The sequence below is a fragment of the Ciona intestinalis genome, chromosome 8 (genome assembly GCF_000224145.3).
Source record: "Ciona intestinalis chromosome 8, KH, whole genome shotgun sequence".
NCBI lineage: Eukaryota > Metazoa > Chordata > Ascidiacea > Phlebobranchia > Cionidae > Ciona > Ciona intestinalis.
In genome coordinates this window covers 235,325-256,457 of record NC_020173.2, presented here as the reverse complement: position 1 = coordinate 256,457, position 21,133 = coordinate 235,325, and the positions used below count along the sequence as shown (strand labels likewise).

Below are 21,133 nucleotides of genomic sequence, written 5' to 3'. Positions count from 1 at the left end.
TCTAAATTATCAACCATACATAAAAAAATGGAAAAATCCCCAAAAAATAATTACCCACAAAGTAACATACATGGTAACTCGAAAGCTGGCACGAGGTGTTAAACCCGTGTGATAACGACTGTCGTATTCCTGCCACGCGAGAATAATGTAAGTTACATTCATTCATCATTTCTATTGAAACGTAAATTAATTTTAACAGGTGGTGAAATTATCAAAAGCATTTTATCACGCCTTCTATTATTGCACCAACAGATGACATGTTGTTATGTCATCATTGCCCCATTTCATGTATATAACTTGTAAGTTTTCAATTTATTATTGCAATTGCTTTATTAACATTGTCCAGTAACATATAGCTTAGAACTCTCATACACTGTTTCTTACTCCCCAGTGATCAGATACCTGAGGTGTTCTTTACTAACTATGCTTGGCTACAAGCAGCTGTCAATCATTTTCAGTCCAGTGTAGTCGACTTCAAGGTTAATTGGTTCATAAAAAATAAGGTAAAAGAAAAGTAATCTCACCATTTTGTTTAGTTATCTGTTCTATGTTGTTATGAAATGGAATGTTTTGCGAAAACTCTTGAAAACATGTGTAAGAAAGCCAAGTTATCAAGTTTTGTTGATGAACAAAGTGATTTAAGTGACAGGTAATTTTACTAGTGGTAATTAATAATTTATCCGGCGCCGTGGCAAAGTGGTTAGCGCGCCTGCCTCTAACCCAGAAGTACTTGTTGCTGCTACCAGTGTTGGAGTAAGTGTGCTTGGGCACTTAACCACAATTGCTCCAACCCGGTGGTCATTAATGGATTGTCAAAATTAACATCCATACGTAAAAAATTAAAAAATCCAAAAATCTAAAAAAAATAATCACTTATAAAGTTACATACATGGTAACTTGTAAGCTGGCAAGAGTGTATGAACACCCATGTTATAACTGTCGTTTTCCGGTCGCGCAAGAATAAAGTAAGTTACATTCATTCATGTTTTGGTAATGTGTAAATCAATATGTAGTGCTAATAGGTATTGCATTATATGTATGTCTTATTGTCAGTTGTTTATCCTTCTTGAAGGGTGGCGTCAGACATTGTATCATGAGTATCCTGTTTGGTATACCTAGAGCTTAGGAGTTACAATTACCATTAAGTGTCCATGCCACGAACACACGCCGGAGTGCTGGAAGCATGGAGCCTGTATCGTGTGGTTATGGGGCAAATGAGTCACACCGTCGCTTATACTCTCATAATCTTGTATACATTGTTCTAGCACAGTGGTCCCCAACACGTGGGTTGCGACCCTGAACCCTGGGGTCGCCTAAACGTATTCCGGGGTCGCCGCAACAGACTATAAATTCAGTGACATTACAAAAATGGTTTTGAAAAAATATCAAAACAAAATTTGTTTTGTTCTAGTTCGCAATCATTACTGTATTTTTTCAGCTTGCAGGATGCCTCACAGTGAAACCCATTTATCGTCATATTAAAAATTATGACCAAACAGCAAAAGTTTTGCAGTAAGACTGATTAAACTCGGGTCACTTGCATTTTTCTGTACAGTTAGTTAGTTAACTACAAAGCATAAATTATTTTAATACAGACATGGCAGCAAAAAATTGTCTGTGTTTCAAAAAAAGTTGTTTTTTCGTACAAATACCGGTTGCAGTTGTTTTAAAAATTGGGTTCGCGTAAAAAAAAGTTAGAGGCCACTTTTCTAATATATTTGCAAACATTTGTTCCAGGTCTTGGTTACATTCAACTGCTAATGAAAGTGAATTATTTCTAATAAACATCCCAGCTGTCAATGCATTCAATGCACAACTCATGCTCAAGTATTTCAATGTACAGCAGATATGTAACATGAATATGGAAGAATTGTCCAACAACTTTTCTTGGATTCCTAACAGATTATTAAAAGTGTGTTGGATTGATTTGAACTTAGTCAGCCTATGAAGACACCATGTTATAACTTGCACCCTACTAAGGATAAATATCAACCATGGAGAAAAATAATCACCCAAAATGACACAGAGTGTATGGCATAAAATATATAGTGACTGTCATTGCCCCAGCACACCATAAACAAGTTATATTCAATTCAACAGTGTTGTTATACCACAGGATATCTGGATGAGTTTGAATTCCAAGCTCCCTTCATCCATGACCACGCAATGTGAGGAAGTGATGAATCTCACTCAATATAAACCAGGTATTGTTGGGAATATTGGAATGTGTCGAATAAAGAAACCAATAAGTAAGAATGTATTATCTTATAAGATGGTATTCAAAAACAGTGTTTGTTTTGGCTAAATGCCAACTTGAACACAGCATGGAAGAGTTAAAACCAAACTGAAATAATAAAACACCTGTTTTATTTTCTTAGTGATTCCGGTAGCAACAAATTATGTATAAAGTTTAGTTATTTGTTTGCTTAATAAATAATAGAACATGAATGATTATTGATGCAGTTGATAGATCTAACTATGATGACGTTTCAAATGTAATGGAGCAAGCAAAAATAAAGTTAAACCAATATGTAAACAGCAGTCATTCAAGTGATGAGAAAGAAACGTATTACAATGAGTGTAAGTTTAACGAGTAGTCACATTCATTGGATGTAGTCACATCACATTCATTGGATTGATATTGTAAATTACATTTTTAGATTTCAACCAAACACAAGATATTTCTCACAAGCCACCAGTTACTTTTGGGTATGGCAAGCAAGTACTTTCATTTTGTTGTATAGCGTTTGTTTTGTGTGCCCAGAAAATATTGCCATTTTATGAGTGATAAACAGAAAAATAATAAATATGTCCGAACATTATGAACTGTTGGTTACGAACATATAAGTTGGTGATGGAAAGTTGTAAGTTTGTCCAGTATGCACTTCATTAATTACATGCGTAATCCATTTGGTTGTTTATTTCAGAAAACGGGGTTTTTCTGCCAATGTTGAGACAAATGGAAACTGCTCACAATATTTACAAAATCTGGTAAAGAAATATCGCTAAACATTCTGCTTGCTTTGTAATATTGAGCCCAATACACAACAGGTTGTTCCACCTGTAAACTATGACAGAGGTATAAATGCTACTCCTAGTTCAGGTTCAAGTGGAAGTTTACATGTTGGAATTGCCAGACCATTTCAACAGGCACATAATTTATTGAAGCATGATATTCAAGGTATGGTTACTGTTTAACATTCAATGAATATCATCCTGTTACTGATTTTACAGAAGTAGACAACTGTAAGAGGTTTTCACAAACCGCTATCATGACTCCACACGCAAAAAGAAAAATGTTAACATATGAGAGAGTGCCTGGGAGCAAGGGAGGACAAACCAGACTTACGTTTTATTAAACAATGTTTAATATGTGTTGGTTTTACTTGTTTTTGCGTTTCATGATGGAATTTTAAGAGTTTTTTAAATTTTGTACTTTAAAATTTTAAAAAGTTCTGCTAAATAAAGAAGACATTGAGGTGAAAGCACTTTGAGAGATAGATTGGAATAAATTGATCTATGGATTTCGCACACAAATATATTTAGTTTGATGCGATGGGGTTGATGAACATGAATGGTTTATCCATCTTTTCCGAGCAACAATGGAACAGCTTCCACCACCATGATGGGGAAATCCATTCTTCCAGTTTGTAAACACAACATTATTTCCATCAATCCATTCCCAGTTTCGTGGATTGAGTTTTCCATTTAGTCCTAAAAATTAGTTTCAATGTTTTGTGACGATAAGACAAAAAATCATGATGAATTCATGTTTTTTCTTTATACTTATTTCAAATGACTTTAAAACATAGTATAGCTAAGTAAGTGCCTTGCCCAAAGCCGCACATAGTAGCAACTTCGAAACATGTACATTCTCTATGAGGAAGGTGCTGTTATTTATATAGTATTTCTGTTTAAGAGTGTTCTATTTTTGGGGGAATTCAGGTAGTTATTTACCTAAGTAAAACGAGTTTTTTCTTGACAGTTTCCAAAGCCAGTTGAGTTGTTTTCGATTGTGAATGGAAACGAGATTAGCTGCATGCGTTTCACGGCATAAACGCTGAGCTGCGTTCCATGAAATATCTTGTACATCACTCACATAATAACATCTGAACATAAAGGTGTTACCACATATCTTAACATAATTCTAATACAACATTACTTGTTTTGAAAAGCCATCCATCCATCTTCACACGTTTCTACCTGACTTGTTACGGTGCTAACTTTTGGTTTTGAATTTGGCACCCATGGTATCCACTCTGCACCATTGCATTGAAATAAAGCTGACCTTTCAGTGTCATAATAAAGACGACCACGTGATGATAAAACACAAAGCTTAGAAATACTGCTTGAAGGTGTCTTTGAAATAAATATAGATTAATAAAAAAAAATATATAAAAAAGTACATAAATAAACCAACTCACGTCTGTTTGTGAATTTCCTCTCACAGTTATTACAGCGGATTCGTTAGAGTTTTGTACATTTATTCTTGTTTTAAACTAAAAAGAAAAAGACAGGTAAAAATAGCGTAGTTTTAAATATTCTGAGTTATAGCACTAATATTGTGCCCCAAGCACGATATGACAATTCAATAGATAGAAAATTCGCTTTTTAACTTGAAAATATAAGGTTTGATGTTGCTGCCACTATTGTAGCCCCATGTTATCTTTTTCTCTCTCTTCTTAAGTGTTTATTTTGCCAAATTTAAGGTATTCTAATGGGTTGTCCACCAGTAGATTGACCTAATTAACATATAAGAACACATCAAACTCTTAGTAACAACATTAACTATGGAATTGATATCCTTCAGTTGGAAGGAATGCATCTTTAGTTAGATAACTAGTAACTGTGTAATGAACTAATTTTAAAACCATGTGAAGTGTAACATACCAATGATACTTTAGACACAGCTGGATCGTCATTAGCTTGTGATTCATCTATAAGATGAAGTTCCTTCAAATTTGATGACTCTACATAATATATCATTTACCAATGTATTGCCATAACCAAATATTGTATAAGATACCTGTTGGTTGATTTATATTTGATGGTAAAGAAATAGAATGTTCTTCAGTTTCATCAACAGTTACTGGTAAGATCCCATGATACTGTGACATATAAATGATTGTTACAATCCATGATCAAACACAAATATACATACCCTCCAAATACGATGGGTTTCATTTCTAAAGAACGAAGCAGGTGAAACTGTAATTCCATTTCCAATCTTTCCATATCGGACTGTTCTGACAGCTGCAAGCAGTAATGAAGTTGGTAGTAAAATATGCTCACAAAAAAGACATTTGAATAAGAAATACAACAGGACCACAACGACCACTTATTTATCATGACACAGCACATAGATATCTTATTGCACGGTGCAAGGGTAGTGGCTTTATAAATCTTGTGACTGCTTGCAAATAATGTCGAGTTTTGTCCCATTCCTAGTGTAGTATAAATCGAATCCCCCCGTTATACGGGTGGTCTCTTTATGCTTTTTTTCTAAGTAATTTGTTTTAATTAAATTTAAGTAACTCAGTGTGGTTTTACCAGATGTTTGATGCAACAACCACACCTTTTAACTTACACTCTTTTCCACACTTTTTTTCCATAGCGATTTTTAATCACTTTGGTTTTTCTGTTTATTTCCTTCGTTCTTTGAATAACATAATCTTCACTATTGTTTTAGAAGGGATAAATAACAAATTAAGACGTGTAATGAAGCATACATTACCATTGGTAGATGATGGGCCATCAGATGCAACGTTTTTATGTTTCTTTTTTCTTTTCTTCTTTTTTGATTTTTTTGTTTTGGACTTCTTTTTTCGACTTTTCTTATCTATACAGTATTATAGAGGTTATTAGTTTGAACAGAGTAAAAAATAAAAATTTTACTTTTTTTCTTTTTTCTTAAAATTCTGCCAGAACAAGTTGGGTGCGAATGGTCTTTAATTATTATCAGCGTTTTATGTTTCTCTCTACTGAGCACTGTGTTTACTGGCGCATGAAGCTTCACAAGAAACTTTTCACTTCTTTCTTCAATTTCGTCAGTATTTATCGTTACACCCCATGTTTGCTGTGCTGATCCTGAAGTAAGTGTTTAAGTTATTACCAGCCACACCACAAATACATGCATATGTGTTACCAGGGTCAAACTGGACTTGTAAAGCACTGCTTGGATTGTAATCCAATTCAGGTCTTGCACTTCCCGGTTTCACAAAAACACTGATAAAGGACGACTGACTTAAGTTTCCCATTCTATGCAAGCTGATTTGAATCGTCCCAACTTCTTCACAAATTTTAATTTTCTTTTCTTCCATTTCTAAGCGGGACCATGACATCGAAAATCTTTACAAAATAAATTGCTTATGACCGCTACTTTCCAGACACTTTTCATAAAAAAGGGATTGGTAAAAAAACATTTTAATTCCTGTTTATAATATTTCAAAATTTATAAATATATACTGAAGTTTGTTTTAATAAATAGATGTAAAAGAGAGAACATGTACCAACAGGAATAAGAAATTGTGATTACAGGAATGCCTGTTAAAACAGAATACAAATGCCTACTTTAGTGAACAACAACATAAGTGTACTACAGTGAACCATATCATGTTTGCTGAGTTGAAACAATCAACATTAAGTGTCTTGCCCAAAGACACATATGATGACAAAGTTACCAGTTTCATGTTTAAAACATAGATGATGCTACCATTTTCTGGGGACCAAAACATTAAACAAAATTATTTTCTTACTTGTTTCCAAACAACATGTTGCTCCATGCGTCTTGGACAGTGAAAGTGAAATTATCATTAGTGACACGTAGATTACTTGATATCACATAAACAATATTACGATGATCCAAATCAGCTTGTGTGAACTGCATTATTGAAATATCATCATATATTTCTTGTCCAACCTGAAAAGCAGAACAAAGCTTCAAAGGTAAAGTATAATATATTTTATGTACTTTAATTTAGGTAAAGAAATCTTCACATTGTGCGAAGTATACAGAATTATATAAAAAATACTATTTAGATGAGTAATTAATTTAAAATTTTACCAAATAATCTTAAGAACTTTACGAGATATTGCCAAAATTATTTAATATTATTTGTACATCCTATCCCAAAGCACCAATAATGTCACTGGGTCAAACACAAACAACAATAACTCCAAAAAGCTACTGTTATGAACAGAAAGAAATGGCATGAAATGCATTTGAATATAAAATAATTACTATTTGAATACAGTTACATATGTGGAAACAAAAGTAAATGAATATAAACTAAACAGGTAAATTCAGCTCAGTATGTGGGCACCGATTATAAAATATCGACTTCAGTTTTCTCCTAAGAATGTTAATCAAGGTTTAAACAATAAGTCACTTTAATTTATTAACTAATTTACCAGACGAAGTATTCCGTATGATGGTGGAGTAAGAATTGAAAACAAAAGATCTTCGTTTCTGCTTGTTGCTGAGTCTTCTGCTCTTAAAACACTTGAGTCCAAGTATATTCCATAATCTGGTGATTTACCCGTGCCTACCAAGGGTGTAAGAAGTAAACAATATCTTTATAGTATTTTTTATTCTTACTTATATTATCCTCGCGAAAACGACAGTCGTTATAACACGGGTGTTCATACACCTTGTGCCAGCTTACAAGTTACCAAGTATGTTACTTTGTGGGTGATTGTAGGTGATATTCACCAATTTCTTATATTAAACTCCTCACTGTAATTTTGTTGTATGTTGAGTTTAACAGTCATGTTTCTTTAGCTCATGCAGTCCAATATTTTTTGTAATAGAGTAAAACCGCTGCTATTGTTGTGGGCGTATGTGTCCTTAAGCAAGACACTTAATGAGAATTGCTCCAACACAGTAAAAAATACCGGCAAAAAATAATCACCCACAAAGTAACATACATGGTAACTCGTAAGCTGGCAAGAGGTGTATGAAACAGACGACTGTTGTTTTCCGGCCACACAAGGATAAAGTAAGTTACGTTCATTCATTTTGGCTCAAAACATAACGTAACTTTTAATAATTTTGGTTATTGAATTTGTGTTTATTGATCGTTTTATTGTAGTAATAACAGCCTATAAGTTACTAACTTTACTAAACTCAATAAATTTTGGTCACATCAATTAGTACGTGGTTTAGTATCGACATGTCAAAGGTTTTTGTATTTTTTTTTGCTATATGATGCAGGTAAAGGTAAATAAATGTATGTAACTTTCTTTATCCACGTGTCACTTCGGAAAAAAAGACTGTCGGAATAACAGGGGTTGTTATACTCCTTGTGCCAGCTTACGAGTTACCATATATATAACTTTGTGGAGAATTATTTTTTTATGGCTAATAATTTGGACAACCCATTAGTGACCACTGGGTTAAAGCAATTGCCGTTAAGAATCTTACCAAAGACACATACGCCTAAAATGGTAACAGCGATGAGCCTTGAACCCATTACCTCTGGTTCAGTGGCAGACACGCTTACCACTTTGCCACAGCGCCCGGCAATGTTAAAAAAATCATGCAATAAAAAAGGCTTTTTCAGTCTGGCGCCGTGGCATAGTGATTAGCGTGTCTGCCTGTAAACCAGAGGTAATGGGTTCAAGGCTGGACGCTGCTACTATTGTGGGCGTATGTGTCCTTGGTCAGGACACTTAACAGCAATTGCTCCAAACCAGTGGTCACTAATAGGTTGTCCAAATTATCAGCCATACATAAAAAAAAATCCCAAAAGGATAAAGTAAGTTACATTCATTCATTCATCCTGATTAAGTTTGTTATACAATATATTTTAACATCTATTTTCCTTTCTGAAATAATAAATAGTGAAGAACTATTTTTACGTCATCAATTCTATAATGATGTCATCAAAAAAATAATAACATGAATCTGAAGATAATTTTATACTGCGCAAATCTCCTAAATAAAGTTTTTGTCAAGCTGCTATGCTTGGCTTGGAAAATCTGATTAAGTGAGACAGAGTCAAAAGTTGAAAAAAATTAAAAAGAAATCTCTCAGCCAAAGGTTTATTGAATTTTTTTGCTAATAATTTCTTTTTGCTGTTTTATTAATTAAGATCGTCATAAATATTTAAAAATATAAAGAAACTTTAAATAATGTTTCATGGCAACCAACCTAATGCTTGTATTGTTGTCGGTTCCACATTAACAGCAATGTATGGTGAACTCTCATCCAACCGTTCTATTCTCAAGTTAAAAGACAATGCTTCCAAAGTTCTGTGTCCTGTATCACATTTTTTTGTATAACTTTAGTTTAAATACATGACATGTAATGTCCTATAAGCAACTTTAACACTTTTTCAACAAAAATATTTTTTAATCGAAGTTTTTAAACTGCATTTCAGATTACCTTAATTAGGATTAACCATACTGCAGATTATCTAAAAAGTCAGAAAATCCTATTTTAAAAAATAAAAATTTGCGAGAAAAGCTATTTTAGATTTCCTTTTTGCCCAGCAGCAACAGTTTGTATATTAACATAACCGACCTTGGTAAATATAACCAGCATGAACTCCATCACTCACGGTAAACGTAAAGCGATCAATGCTTGCACCATCACCATTATGTTGATAAGCAAACACCCCTCGTTTCAAATCATTGAGTGAGATTACAGTTGATTGACCGATAAAATTACCATCACATGTAAGTGATCCATGTTCAGGGTGATCCACAATATTTAGTCGAACATTATCTGATGCATGCAAGATAATTGCATAAAAAACGTACTGTTTTAAATATTTTATCATTAACTATTAATAAAAAAATGTTTGGAAGTTAGTGGAAGTATCTTTTAGGCATTTTACTTCCACTTTAATATTGGAAGAGCATTAACTTACTGTGAGCTTAGTGTATGTTGGGCTTTATTATCAGTCATGTTTACTAATAGTTTTTTAACAGCCATTGTATTATTTTATGCTTCTTTTGCAAAGACTGACGATGCCATTTAGGGGAAATATACATCACCTATATAACAGTTGGCTAGAGTTGAATTTTGTCTGTTTTGTTTTATAGCACAAGTTTCTAACTGGATTTCTATACACAAGAATCGTTTAACTTTATGAGCAAAATATCAGAACAGATTCGCGAATTTAAAAAACGAATTTAAAAAAAGTTGCATTGACATTTTGTTTTAGAACTAAGTATTTACCATCGGCTGTATCATCATCAGTTATGTTGATTATCATGTTAGTTATGGTAACAGTTGATCCACTGTACATCATAAGGTTGGATTGACCAGCATTTATATTCGATGATGTTACATCGGTGTGGATTGATACACGAGGAAGTTCTTCATCTACAGATGTGATGAGAACAGTGACATCCACTTCTTTGGTTTTTATGCCATTACTTGCCAAGATATGAAAAGAATCCACAGGTGAGTCAACTTTGCTTGTGTGAACATATTTAACCTGAACAATTTATATTGAATGCATGAATGTAACTAATACGTACTCTAGTAGTGAAGCAACTTCACAACACTTATAACAGATGTGTTCTGTTCTATACACCTTGTGTCCACTTACAAGTAAGTTTGTAACTTTATGGAAGTTATGAAACTTAGTATGGGTGAACACCCACAACGAAATGGTGGCAGTAACAAGCTTCGAACCCAGTACCCTCTGGTAATGAAGTAAGCTATCTAACCATCCTGCTAAGCCCGTAGTAAAATAAAATATAAATTAGCCTAAATATTCCTTAAAATTACATTTCGTGCTAACACATCAAGCTGGCTAAACATTTCAATTGGAATTTGTGGAAAATTGACATATTCAATTTGACCATATAATGGTAGACCAATAACATCAAACGTAATTTCTTCTGGTCGATGTGCACCATCACTTGCTAACAGAATGTTGCTGGTAACAAAACCCTGTGAAACAACAATACAATCTAAGATTTATTTTTACATACATGATAAAATGTTAATTCCATTCATAATTTCTACTGTGCTAAAGGAAGAAAAAAAAGCTAACAGTCATGGCAACGAGAAAAAACTTCTTTAAATATATGTTTTATAATATAATACAACATGGGACTAAAAAAATAAAATTTTCCTTACTTTTATAGTAAATACTTAAAAATTATTGCTAAGCAGTTGTTACCTGGCCTCCTTCATTTACATGCAGGGGATGAGTTATAATATGAACAGCATTTTTCTTGGTGTGTTCAATATTAATGTTAAACCTAATACGATGGGTTGTAAATTCACCATCAGTCACAGAAAACCTGAACGAATCCTGTAAATATTAATATTAATCGTTTAAACATTAAAGGTCAACTTTTCATAAAAATTAATCAAAAACCACTCTACAGGCAAATATATTTCGCATGATAATGTTTTAACAATCTGTTTAGGTGATCTGTATAAGGGCAGTCATTGTTTGTTTGTTTTTAATGAAGGTTCCCTTTATAGGATGTCTAAATGAAAAAAATAAATTAAGATTGTTTAAATTTGTATTGTGCCTGGCTTGAACAGTTTATATTTTAAATAACCTTACTTGTGCTTTCGACCCGAGAACACTTGAATGTTGGTAACGGATTCGATTCATTTCAACATCCTCCTCGGTGAAAGTATGAGCATATTCTAAACTGTCCCATACATTTCCTCCTAATAATAAAGTATTCAGGAACATTATGTATTACCAAACAACTAATTTGTTTTCTCCTTGTTTAATATAACTAGTCTTGCAATAACAAAAGTGCATCTTATGAGAATAAAACATGATTTAAAAGAATAATATTCTTTAATATGAATTTATATTCTCGAAAAAATACTTTTTATTTGCAAGTCTCCTCTTCTTGGTATTGAATGCAACTCGTAAACCAATTCCGACGATTCTGTGTCCGCATCAGTGGTTTGCAATGAAACTGAACTTATGATCTGCAACAAAATAAACAATTTAATAAAAATCAAATCACTATTTTACACTCATGGAAATTATTCTAGTTATAGATTATACACAGTTTAAAATTGCTTAGCCAACACACTTCCAGGTGCCATAGAACCAATTTCCTGGATGCTGAATATTTTATCGCAATCTTACCTTTGTCGATCCAATTTCTAATCTAATTCCTTCATTACGAACAACAATTGGTCTTTCATCATTTACTTGAATTATATTAACCATCTAAAATAAAAGACTCATGTAAAATTTACATTTTAAATAATCTACTTTATAGTTACCAATTTTGTTTTTTGAATATGTATGCCATCTGTTACTTTGAGTTCAATTTGATCAAATGTAGATTCCGATCCATCATGCATGTAAGTTGGCATAACATTATGGTGGGCTAGTTGTTCCATTGAGAATTCATTCATTTCATGCATTTCATCATGGTGACTCTCTTCCCTATACCTTTCAATAACTTTATGATAATGTTACGACAATACATATCTACATATTTGTGTAAATACTTGCATGCTAGCTTTTAAAACTTTTGGACAAATAGTTCTAGAGACTTGATGTGAAAATATTTAATAACATTGGGGACACTTGCTCACAATGGTAGCAGTATTGGGTTTTGAGTCTAGTACCCTTGGGTTACCTAACAAGCGCTGTAACCCACTGTGCTCCTAAACACCCAGTAAAATATTCACCTTAGCACGTCATCAGATCGTCGAACTCTCGCCAACATTTCCATTTCATCAACAACCATCCCGTGTGATGGAGGTTTACTCACGACCACCATCACATTATCATGAGGGATATCCATATCATCCACAATCAATGTCATGGGTGACATGTTTCCTTCACTACATGTTATATTTTCGACGCGGAAAACAGGTTCTTCATCATTCATTGGAGTTATTGATACAAGAAAAGGTACCTGAATAAGATTGAAGCGTAATACATAAGTAACTAATTCTATTTGTAAAAATAAGTGGAAACATCATATTTCACTAAACCACTGTGGATAAAGTACCCACTTCATGACCAAATCATACAGGTTTGAATATCAATGATGCTGCTATTGTGGGCAATGAGACACCTGTGTTTAAACACCTATTTACCATGTGATAAAATAAAAGAGATTTGAACCTGTTGAGAGAAGTAATGTCCGTCTGTTGCTTGAATAGAAAATTGATCGGATGTTGGTTCAATTCCATCATGAATTGACTGAACATAACGAATATTTCCATCCAATAGTTGAGAATAATTGAAGCGAGTTGTTCTTTTTCCAATGATTTTTTCATAACCCGGTCTTGGAGTTACATCTTCCAAATAACCAAAAGTTGGGTTTTCGGTTATTATAAAACCTAAAAATAGAGGGAACATATGGATAAAGCCGTCACACTATTTCTTTAAATAACAACATACCATGTTAGGGTTGGTGTATGAAGTGAGTGGTAACAAAGCTAATGGATTAAAAAAACTTACTAAGATTTAAACTGGGTGTGTCAATGTCATCAGCCATTAAGAAATTTTGAGACAAAGTTTTGAATTCTCCTTCATTGCATCTAAAAACTTCGTTTCCGAGCGCAATCCTTGGTGGTCGTGAGTTAATTGGATAAATATCAAACAACAAATCCTTTGTTTTTACAACAGAGTTATCATCTTCACTTGGTTGACCTGAAAATTTTGTTTTTTTGATAATGATGATTACTTATTTATCCTCCCACTGACTGCAAAGAAAAAGTTATAGCGTTAATATATAAAATATAGTTAAAGGATTGACTTTTGATCCGCCTTTAAATTCTTTTCATAGGAATCCAGTAAATAATCAGTTCTTGTAAAAACACACACAATAGTAACCACATCAAACCAATTCCTTAAGTTACAAGGTGAGTGCTGCAGCCACTATGTTACAGCAGCATTTATGTAATACTTAACACATGGAAAGTACCTCTTCTATCTGTCACCATCACGGTTGCAACATCATGCATGACAGACTGACCAACTTCTGACTTATCATGGATGTAAAACACTTTCTTATTTATTATATCTTGTTGCAGAAATGTGGTGACGGTCTATTGAAATTTAAAACAATTAATAAATATGTCATGATGAGAATATACAAATTGACTAAATCTAATAATGCCCTTGTGGATACATGTGTAGCAATGTTTTAAGTTTCATGTACTGTACCTACTTGTGAGCATTATTTGATAAATGTGATCATAATAAGATGTTGAAACATTAATACAGATATATAAATCAGGATAAACAACTTTAATTATAATTAAGCATGGAAGTGGCAGCAATAGTTTGTGTATATAACTAATTTATACAACATTTATCAGCAAGACAAAATGTCATAAGATTGAATGGTTGTAACCTTTTTACCTTGCCATTAATAACTATGTTTCCATGACTTGGAAACGACAAGACTTCAAATATAAGATTGTCATCTGTTGTATCTTCATCTGTGGCGGAAAGAAACTCACTATCGATTAATACAGAGCCACCTTCATGTACGCTCAATGTTGTGTTGCTGCCTAATCAACAACGATATTATTAACTAACTAAAAAATAATATTTCAATTGCAATATCAACCATGAATAGACGGAGATAAATCATCAACAGGTTCCATTTGCACTTTCATCAATGTTGAAGATGTTTGTTTTCCATCGCTCACTGTTAGTTCAAACTGATCAAGATGATTTTCAGAACCATCGTGAGTATAAACCATTCTGAAACAAGCACACTTCGATTGAATAAACATTTAAACCAACACAAGCATATCTGTAATTTACCGAAATTGCTCAATATCTTGACATAAAAAAGTATCATTTTCAACCATAGCTACTCCATCTCGGAAAATTGTTCCTGCTGATGGTACTTTTGTTAAAACAAGGATGATGTTTTCTCTTAAAGTGTCCTCATCATCTATTTGAATCAAATCAGGGGAAATATTTTCTGTTCCTCCTTCATTCAAATATAAACTTGTACCTTGGATTGAAGGTGCCTGAGAGTTATATGTAAAAAATCTAAATAGGAAACTGACCAAATATTACAATATTTCAAAGCTAACAACTTATCGTCAAACACTCATCGAAAATCTATCACGAAATCGAAAGTTTCGTTACCTGGTTATCAACAGGTAGAAGTGTGATTGCAAAGTTAACTCCTCTCACTTGCCTATTATGATCATCACTCACTGTGAATATGAACTCAATATCAACCGGATGCAAACCAATATCTGACATTGGAGGCATGTATGCTACTTTTTGATGATCAACAGCACTTTGTGTGAATGTACTAAATTAACAATACATGGATTATATATTAAAAAAATTACCTCTTTACGATCCTATACGAAATTTGCTTTACCGTAAAGTTGGTACAGATGGATCTTTCATTAACATCACCATATCATCTGTAAAGACCAACCGACCAGCATTCATTTCATCATTTTTTCCAATTACTCGACAACCTATGTCAATAGTAAACGTCACATCAGTTTCCTCATCTTCCATATCAATATAATGCAACTCTCTTCTGGTCAAATGTACAACATCTGTTTCATTCAATGTAAGCGACCTAATAAACAAAGTTGTTTGTTACAAAAACTGGGCGTCTCATAACTTTAACACTTGTGTTCCGTTTTGCGCACCGTACATGAGAGCTTTACCCACTTTGAGTTTGCTTACTAGTTACCGAGTATGAAACTATGTGAAGAATATTTTGGCTTTCTTTTGGACGACTGCCAATTGGTAAAATACCAATAATGTTCACTGGGTTAGAGGCTTGGACCAATTAACAAAATTCTAGTAGCAGTATCTAGCATCAAAGTGGTGTTTAAGCGACAGTTGTACAGTGCTGGTAAATTAATATTATATTGGCAATTACAATGTATTTCCATCAGCAGGTTGAGGTGGAAGGTCATCAACAGGGGTGATTCGTATCACGACTTTATGAACAGGGGATATGTTGGGCACAGGAACACAGCTGTCAATCAATGTAAATTCAAATGAATCTTCAAATAGTTCATTCCCAAGATGCTTGTAATATATTAGGCCCTGTACACAGCATTTAATTAGAAAGAAGACTATAGATTACTTTTATTACAAAATAAACAAAAACTGTTTATGTTCATTTCTGAAATCAGTATTTCCATTTTTGCTAAAATTTGTTTTTAGTTAAGATGGACTAAGCTCTTTACAATTAAAAAATATCAACCACACTACCTAGATCAAAGTGTTTACATAACATTGAATTATTATATCACCATCACCAGCATAATACATAGGCTTGCCATACAGCCCGGTTTAGCTGAGACAGTCCCGATTTTAAGCTCTTTCCGCGTGGTTAACCAGTTTGCCCCGGAATTTATAATTTAAAATGTGCAAATAAAAAACTGTTATAACTTTTCTGTTACACACATGTTGCATCACACACGTTCTAGATCACAGACAGCATTATTCGCTGTTGAATGCCTACGTGTACATGATGTATTTTATGAAAAGATAAGATCAAACACTGTTCTTTTGAAAAAAAGGTGTGTTTACATTGATAAAATAGGCCAACATATGATGGTAATTTGTTTGTATAAATAATTAGTTGCATTTAACCCTTTTCTATTGTGCCTACATTAAGTTTTCATTTGCAGTTTTCAAGATGCGACCCGCATTTGCATTTAAAAAAAATGGCAAGCCTAATAATACAATATAATCTTGCTTTACATCGCAATGTACATAACACCTGATAAAGATCAGATTGTTGAAACTTGTCGACAAACCAACCAGCACGTTCCCATTTACGTCTTTTTTGTATCTCGCCAGCAGATGGTAGTTTAGTAATGTTAAACTTAATATAATCTGCGCTTGAATCTGCATCATGAGCTTCCAACATGAAACGATGAATCAGAATTGTCTGAAATATTATATTATTTTTTAAGTAGTCTATACTGTTTAACATTAAACCTAAAATAAAGTTTGTTGGCTTTATATCAGTTCTTACCTGACCTTCCCGTACATTGAAAACAATATTATTTATTAAATATGGAGGTGCATCGTCTTTGGGTAAGATTGTAATTGGAAGTTTAAATCTTGTGCTGCAGAAAAATTGAGTAGTAGGGTTGGTATAACTATGGTATATCCGATGTACATGGATGCTCATTTGATAAACTTTAATTAAATTCATTATTTTGATACCCTGTGCATGTTGCTAAAAATACAAAACACATTAAATATACTTTCTTTAAATTTATCAAACCTGTGAAATCCATCAGTTATTCGAAAAACAATTTTATCTTTCCGTGTGTCAGTATCGTCATGACGATATACAACTACATTGTTTTCAATATCTCTCCAATTGAAGGTAAACCCAGGTCTATTGTTGATATATAAACGCCCATGTTGTAATCCCCCAGCCAACATAAACCGCACCTAAGGACAAAGTTATAAATTCAATGTCAACTTATATTTACCATTACCTTCAAACCTGGTAAAGATTGTCTCTGTCTACAATTTGGAAAGAATTGTGGGTGAGTGGTCGAGACTGTCCCTCCAACATAGATAATCCCATATTCCAGGACACTCTTGGTGCATTTGTGCGTGCAACTCTAACTGAGAATAGCGCCTGTTAACGTGTACAATTATAATTAGAACTTCTGTTTGCTGAACTAGTTTGAATATTCTTCAAAAAATAGCTTAGATTTTGGCGTCCATCTATATAAAAATCTTCTGGGAAGCATACTACAGTATTACGTAACATCAAAAAAAAAATATTCTTTTTGTGAACCTCTTTGGTAGGTGACCAAAATAAATCCAACGCGGCCCATTTTTTTGTTTGTAAGCCAGTGGCTGAGCAGCACTAAAACTAAGTACTCAAATTACTTTAATTGGAAGGCTTTGTAGATAATATGAGTCAAAGACAACGAATTCAACAACAAAAGAATGTCTTTCTGGATAACTAATATTTGGTGGTTGATATGCAATCTGAAGACTCTGTAAATCCTGTATAAAAACAAAACTTTGTTAAATTAAACCATCCGATGTTTTTTTTTGTAATAAAACCAATAACAAAGAAATACCTCTTGCAAAAACGAGTCAATCTGTTTGCTTTCATCATTCAAATGTGTAATAAACCCATCAGCTGGTGGTTTAGTAATATTGAAAATAAGACGTTCATTGTTAGTTTCACCATCCATTGCTGACACAGTCATCGGCAAAATGTTGGTAAGCACAAATTGGTCAACCTGTATTTACGTAGAACAATTACTTGAATTGTAATGAGCAAGTAAACAGATGGGATATCTGCATTACCTCAAGAATGTACATATTTGTAAATGAAGGCTTTGGTGGTTGGTTTGGGAATGCATAAGAAATTATCACAGGTAGGTAATGCTTCTCTTGTGTTAAAACAGAACCAGATCTCCTGAAGTTGTTAATCAGTTTGACATTAACAGAATCTGATTACTAACTGAAGCTGTTACCTGTCAGTAACAATGACATGAATTGGAATATAATCAACATCAGGTGTGGGGGATGATCCATGTTTGTATCGAACACCTAACAATAAAAAGTCATCGCATCTTGATACAATTGTCCCAGTTCTAATATATTGTGGAGACCTGTGAGTGTAGAGTGGAATTAAGTGCAAGAGTCCCTTTGCATACTTGTTAAAGTTTGAAAATATAGGACACACAAATGTAAACAACCCATATTAACCCCTAAGTTAGCGCAGTGACCAGGTATCCTTTGGTTACGACGTGAGTGCTTTAACCACTTTGCAAAAGCGACAGACCACCTTAACATTATTTTACCATTGTCCACCATTTTTTTGAATACTGTTTTTTTAATAGACACAAATTTTCAATTTTTTTCCAAAAAATTAGACATTGGGAATCAGTGAAATCTAAGAAACATTTTTGAACCATTAATTTTACTGGTTACCACAAGACTTGTTGTCATTGTTTTACAATCCGATTCCTATATTGGTCTCTACTAACCTTATATATTAGATGGGGGAAGAGTAGTAGGGTGAGGAAATATCGGACACTTGGTCAGTCAAGACTTTTATTATATTTTTTTTATGAAAGGAAAAAAATGTTACAGAGTTATTTGACAATATTATCACCATTCTATAAAGCGCGCATCAAAGCCGATTACTGTTTTTAAATATAAAAAAAATATGTTAAAGAGAAACAGTATATTTTAAACAGGCCAAAGCCAATGAAATTTGGTGGTTGTGAGTGTAAACGATTGAACTAGTTTTCTAGATTCATAGAATGTTCTTTGTTTACTACTAAGAGGGGCAAGAAAACAGCATGAAAAAATGTCCTATCTTTCCTCATCCCACTATACAATGGATACCAAATGATGTTTGAACAATACCCATTATTATTCAAACAATACCATTTTCTATAAAAGAATATATTGTAAGTAACATGTCAAAAACGGTACCAGTAAGGCAAGATTAAGAATGTATAAACTAAATTTTCAAAGCGTACAGTACTATTTTGTGTTATTTACGTGTGTTTTTAAATTAATTTACGTGTGTATATGAATTGTTAAAGCTACACATGTTGTGCGAATCGCTAAGTTCCTCGCATGTTTTAATATATTTTTTGTATTGTTGTCAATTAATAGGGGTATGGTCATACTAATTTGCGAAATCACCCAAAATTTAAAAAAAAATTGAGAATTACGTGCTTAAGTGTCCCATCTTCCCCACTCTACTGTAGAACATGTGTGGGTTTTTTTTGTTACATAAGGGGAACTCCCTTCGTACGATCGGTCGCTACATAAACCTCTTATTTTGTTTATAAAATATTTATATCGTGTATTTAATATACAGCATATTATATGATACAGGATGCTATGATAATATAGTGGACACAAATTTTCGTCTTGGGACGAAATTTACGAACCATTGACGATAAAACGCGCACCAATCCGCACAAGCAAATTATGACATTCCAGGCGCTCCAGAAATGTTTGAACTTTGCTTTCCATAACATTATATTTTACTTACGTCAATTCATGTTCGTCTGTTGAGTTTGCGGTTTTAACCAATTCCCCATGGGCGGGAAAATCATATAAACCCTCGTACATGATCTGAACCTCGCATATAGTATCAAAATCACGGTCGTAATGAAACTCCATTACATCTCTGTTGATCGGGTTGGAAACCTGTTTAAATACCAGAATGTATGGAATGTTTAATCCAAAGTAACATTTCTTACCGAAGTTGTCCTTTCCACACGCAATGGTACTTCGTTAATTTGAATGATGTCACATCGAGAATTTAATATTGTGATATGCACTAACACGGTTTCCTGTGTTAGACTTTTGGTTAATATTTGCAACGCCATAATACATTTCTTTCATACTTGAACAGTTTCGTTAGGCATAAGAATGTAAGTTCGAAGTTTAACAACATCTTCATGAAGAAATGGTGAACCGTTGTGCTCGTATCTAACAGAATTCGGGAGGTAGTCGCAATCGAACGTCTGCAAAACGCTTTTTAGTAAAATATTACTTCAGGCAATGACAGATAGTGTTTTGATAATCTCTTTTATATTTGAAACGATACCTCGGGCGTAAAGGATCCGACTTTTTGATACATCGGTTCGTTTTGCACAACTTCAACTTTGCACGGAGTTTCAGGGTCACTTGGGAAAGAAAGCAAATTCTTCGTCATATAAACGACTCGGCCATTCGCTACTTCTATCCCATAGTTGTGCCGTATTTGTTGAGCATGTGTGTTTCCTAAACAGCAGTTTACAACCAGGGCAAGCACAAAAATAAGCATTCGCCCCATTGTGTTGCCTAACACTGTTACAAGATCACTTGCATTTCACTTATCTATGTCAAAAACCTGATTAAATGCTTAGTTTATAAAAGTAATCTATACAGCGGAATGTTGCGTTTCTTTTCTACTTCGCTAACTACGCCGTATGAACCCATCAGACCTGACTAAGTTTGCGTAAACTCATTTAATTCGAAAGCAAACCACTCGAACTTCTCACTATAGTGACGAAACAAACCTTACCCGCTGTCTAGCCTCCAATAAGAATCGTTAATTAATTTATAAACAACAAATCAATGTAGCATGCTCATTTACAGCTATATAATATTACGTTAAAGCAACTAAAGCTTGTTGCACGAAACCAAAATTGGTTTATCTTCGCAGACGAGACATCGTAAAC

The 21,133-nt window shown here is 33.5% G+C and overlaps 2 protein-coding genes across 7 annotated transcripts; one reads left to right on the top strand and one right to left on the bottom strand.

Annotated features, from left to right (window-relative positions):
• The first annotated feature begins 137 nt into the window (after positions 1-137).
• Positions 138-3,488, top strand: LOC108949721. 4 transcript variants are annotated; one of them, XM_026835645.1, is made up of 10 exons: positions 138-299; positions 392-479; positions 537-649; positions 1,738-1,912; positions 2,117-2,249; positions 2,464-2,580; positions 2,661-2,709; positions 2,928-2,991; positions 3,052-3,181; positions 3,235-3,488. In XM_026835645.1, exons 1-10 carry the CDS (start codon positions 253-255, stop codon positions 3,357-3,359), a joined length of 1,041 nt encoding a protein of 346 aa, XP_026691446.1. In that variant the 5' UTR covers positions 138-252; the 3' UTR covers positions 3,360-3,488. The 4 variants fall into 4 exon arrangements, with proteins under 4 accessions (XP_026691446.1, XP_026691447.1, XP_018668635.1 ...); XM_018813090.2 differs by having other exon boundaries at positions 140-299; positions 2,117-2,204; XM_026835646.1 differs by lacking the exon at positions 2,464-2,580 and having other exon boundaries at positions 139-299.
• On the bottom strand, positions 2,903-21,064 carry LOC100175700 (FRAS1-related extracellular matrix protein 1). Of its 3 annotated transcripts, none has more exons than XM_018813089.2 (43): positions 20,518-21,064; positions 20,315-20,434; positions 20,168-20,260; positions 19,957-20,114; positions 18,416-18,553; positions 18,246-18,357; positions 18,014-18,178; positions 17,817-17,936; positions 17,422-17,559; positions 17,194-17,366; positions 16,939-17,032; positions 16,681-16,851; positions 15,829-15,998; positions 15,310-15,519; positions 15,066-15,237; positions 14,733-14,944; positions 14,533-14,669; positions 14,322-14,473; positions 13,882-14,005; positions 13,416-13,607; positions 13,077-13,294; positions 12,635-12,864; positions 12,221-12,386; positions 12,081-12,164; positions 11,812-11,917; positions 11,535-11,644; positions 11,139-11,273; positions 10,742-10,906; positions 10,184-10,445; positions 9,524-9,727; positions 9,152-9,259; positions 7,411-7,544; positions 6,756-6,919; positions 6,146-6,348; positions 5,896-6,087; positions 5,735-5,839; positions 5,162-5,253; positions 5,027-5,108; positions 4,891-4,970; positions 4,425-4,499; positions 4,163-4,359; positions 3,958-4,109; positions 2,903-3,714 (listed from the first exon to the last, which is right to left on the bottom strand). In XM_018813089.2, the coding sequence occupies exons 1-43, from the start codon at positions 20,743-20,745 to the stop codon at positions 3,518-3,520; spliced, it is 6,540 nt and encodes a 2,179-aa protein (XP_018668634.1). In that variant the 5' UTR covers positions 20,746-21,064; the 3' UTR covers positions 2,903-3,517. The 3 variants fall into 3 exon arrangements, with proteins under 3 accessions (XP_018668634.1, XP_002124581.3, XP_026691445.1); XM_002124545.5 differs by having other exon boundaries at positions 12,221-12,392; positions 20,518-21,063; XM_026835644.1 differs by lacking the exons at positions 18,014-18,178; positions 18,246-18,357; positions 18,416-18,553; ... (2 more) ...; positions 20,315-20,434; positions 20,518-21,064 and having other exon boundaries at positions 12,221-12,392; positions 17,422-17,546; positions 17,817-17,890.
• Positions 21,065-21,133: the final 69 nt, after the last annotated feature.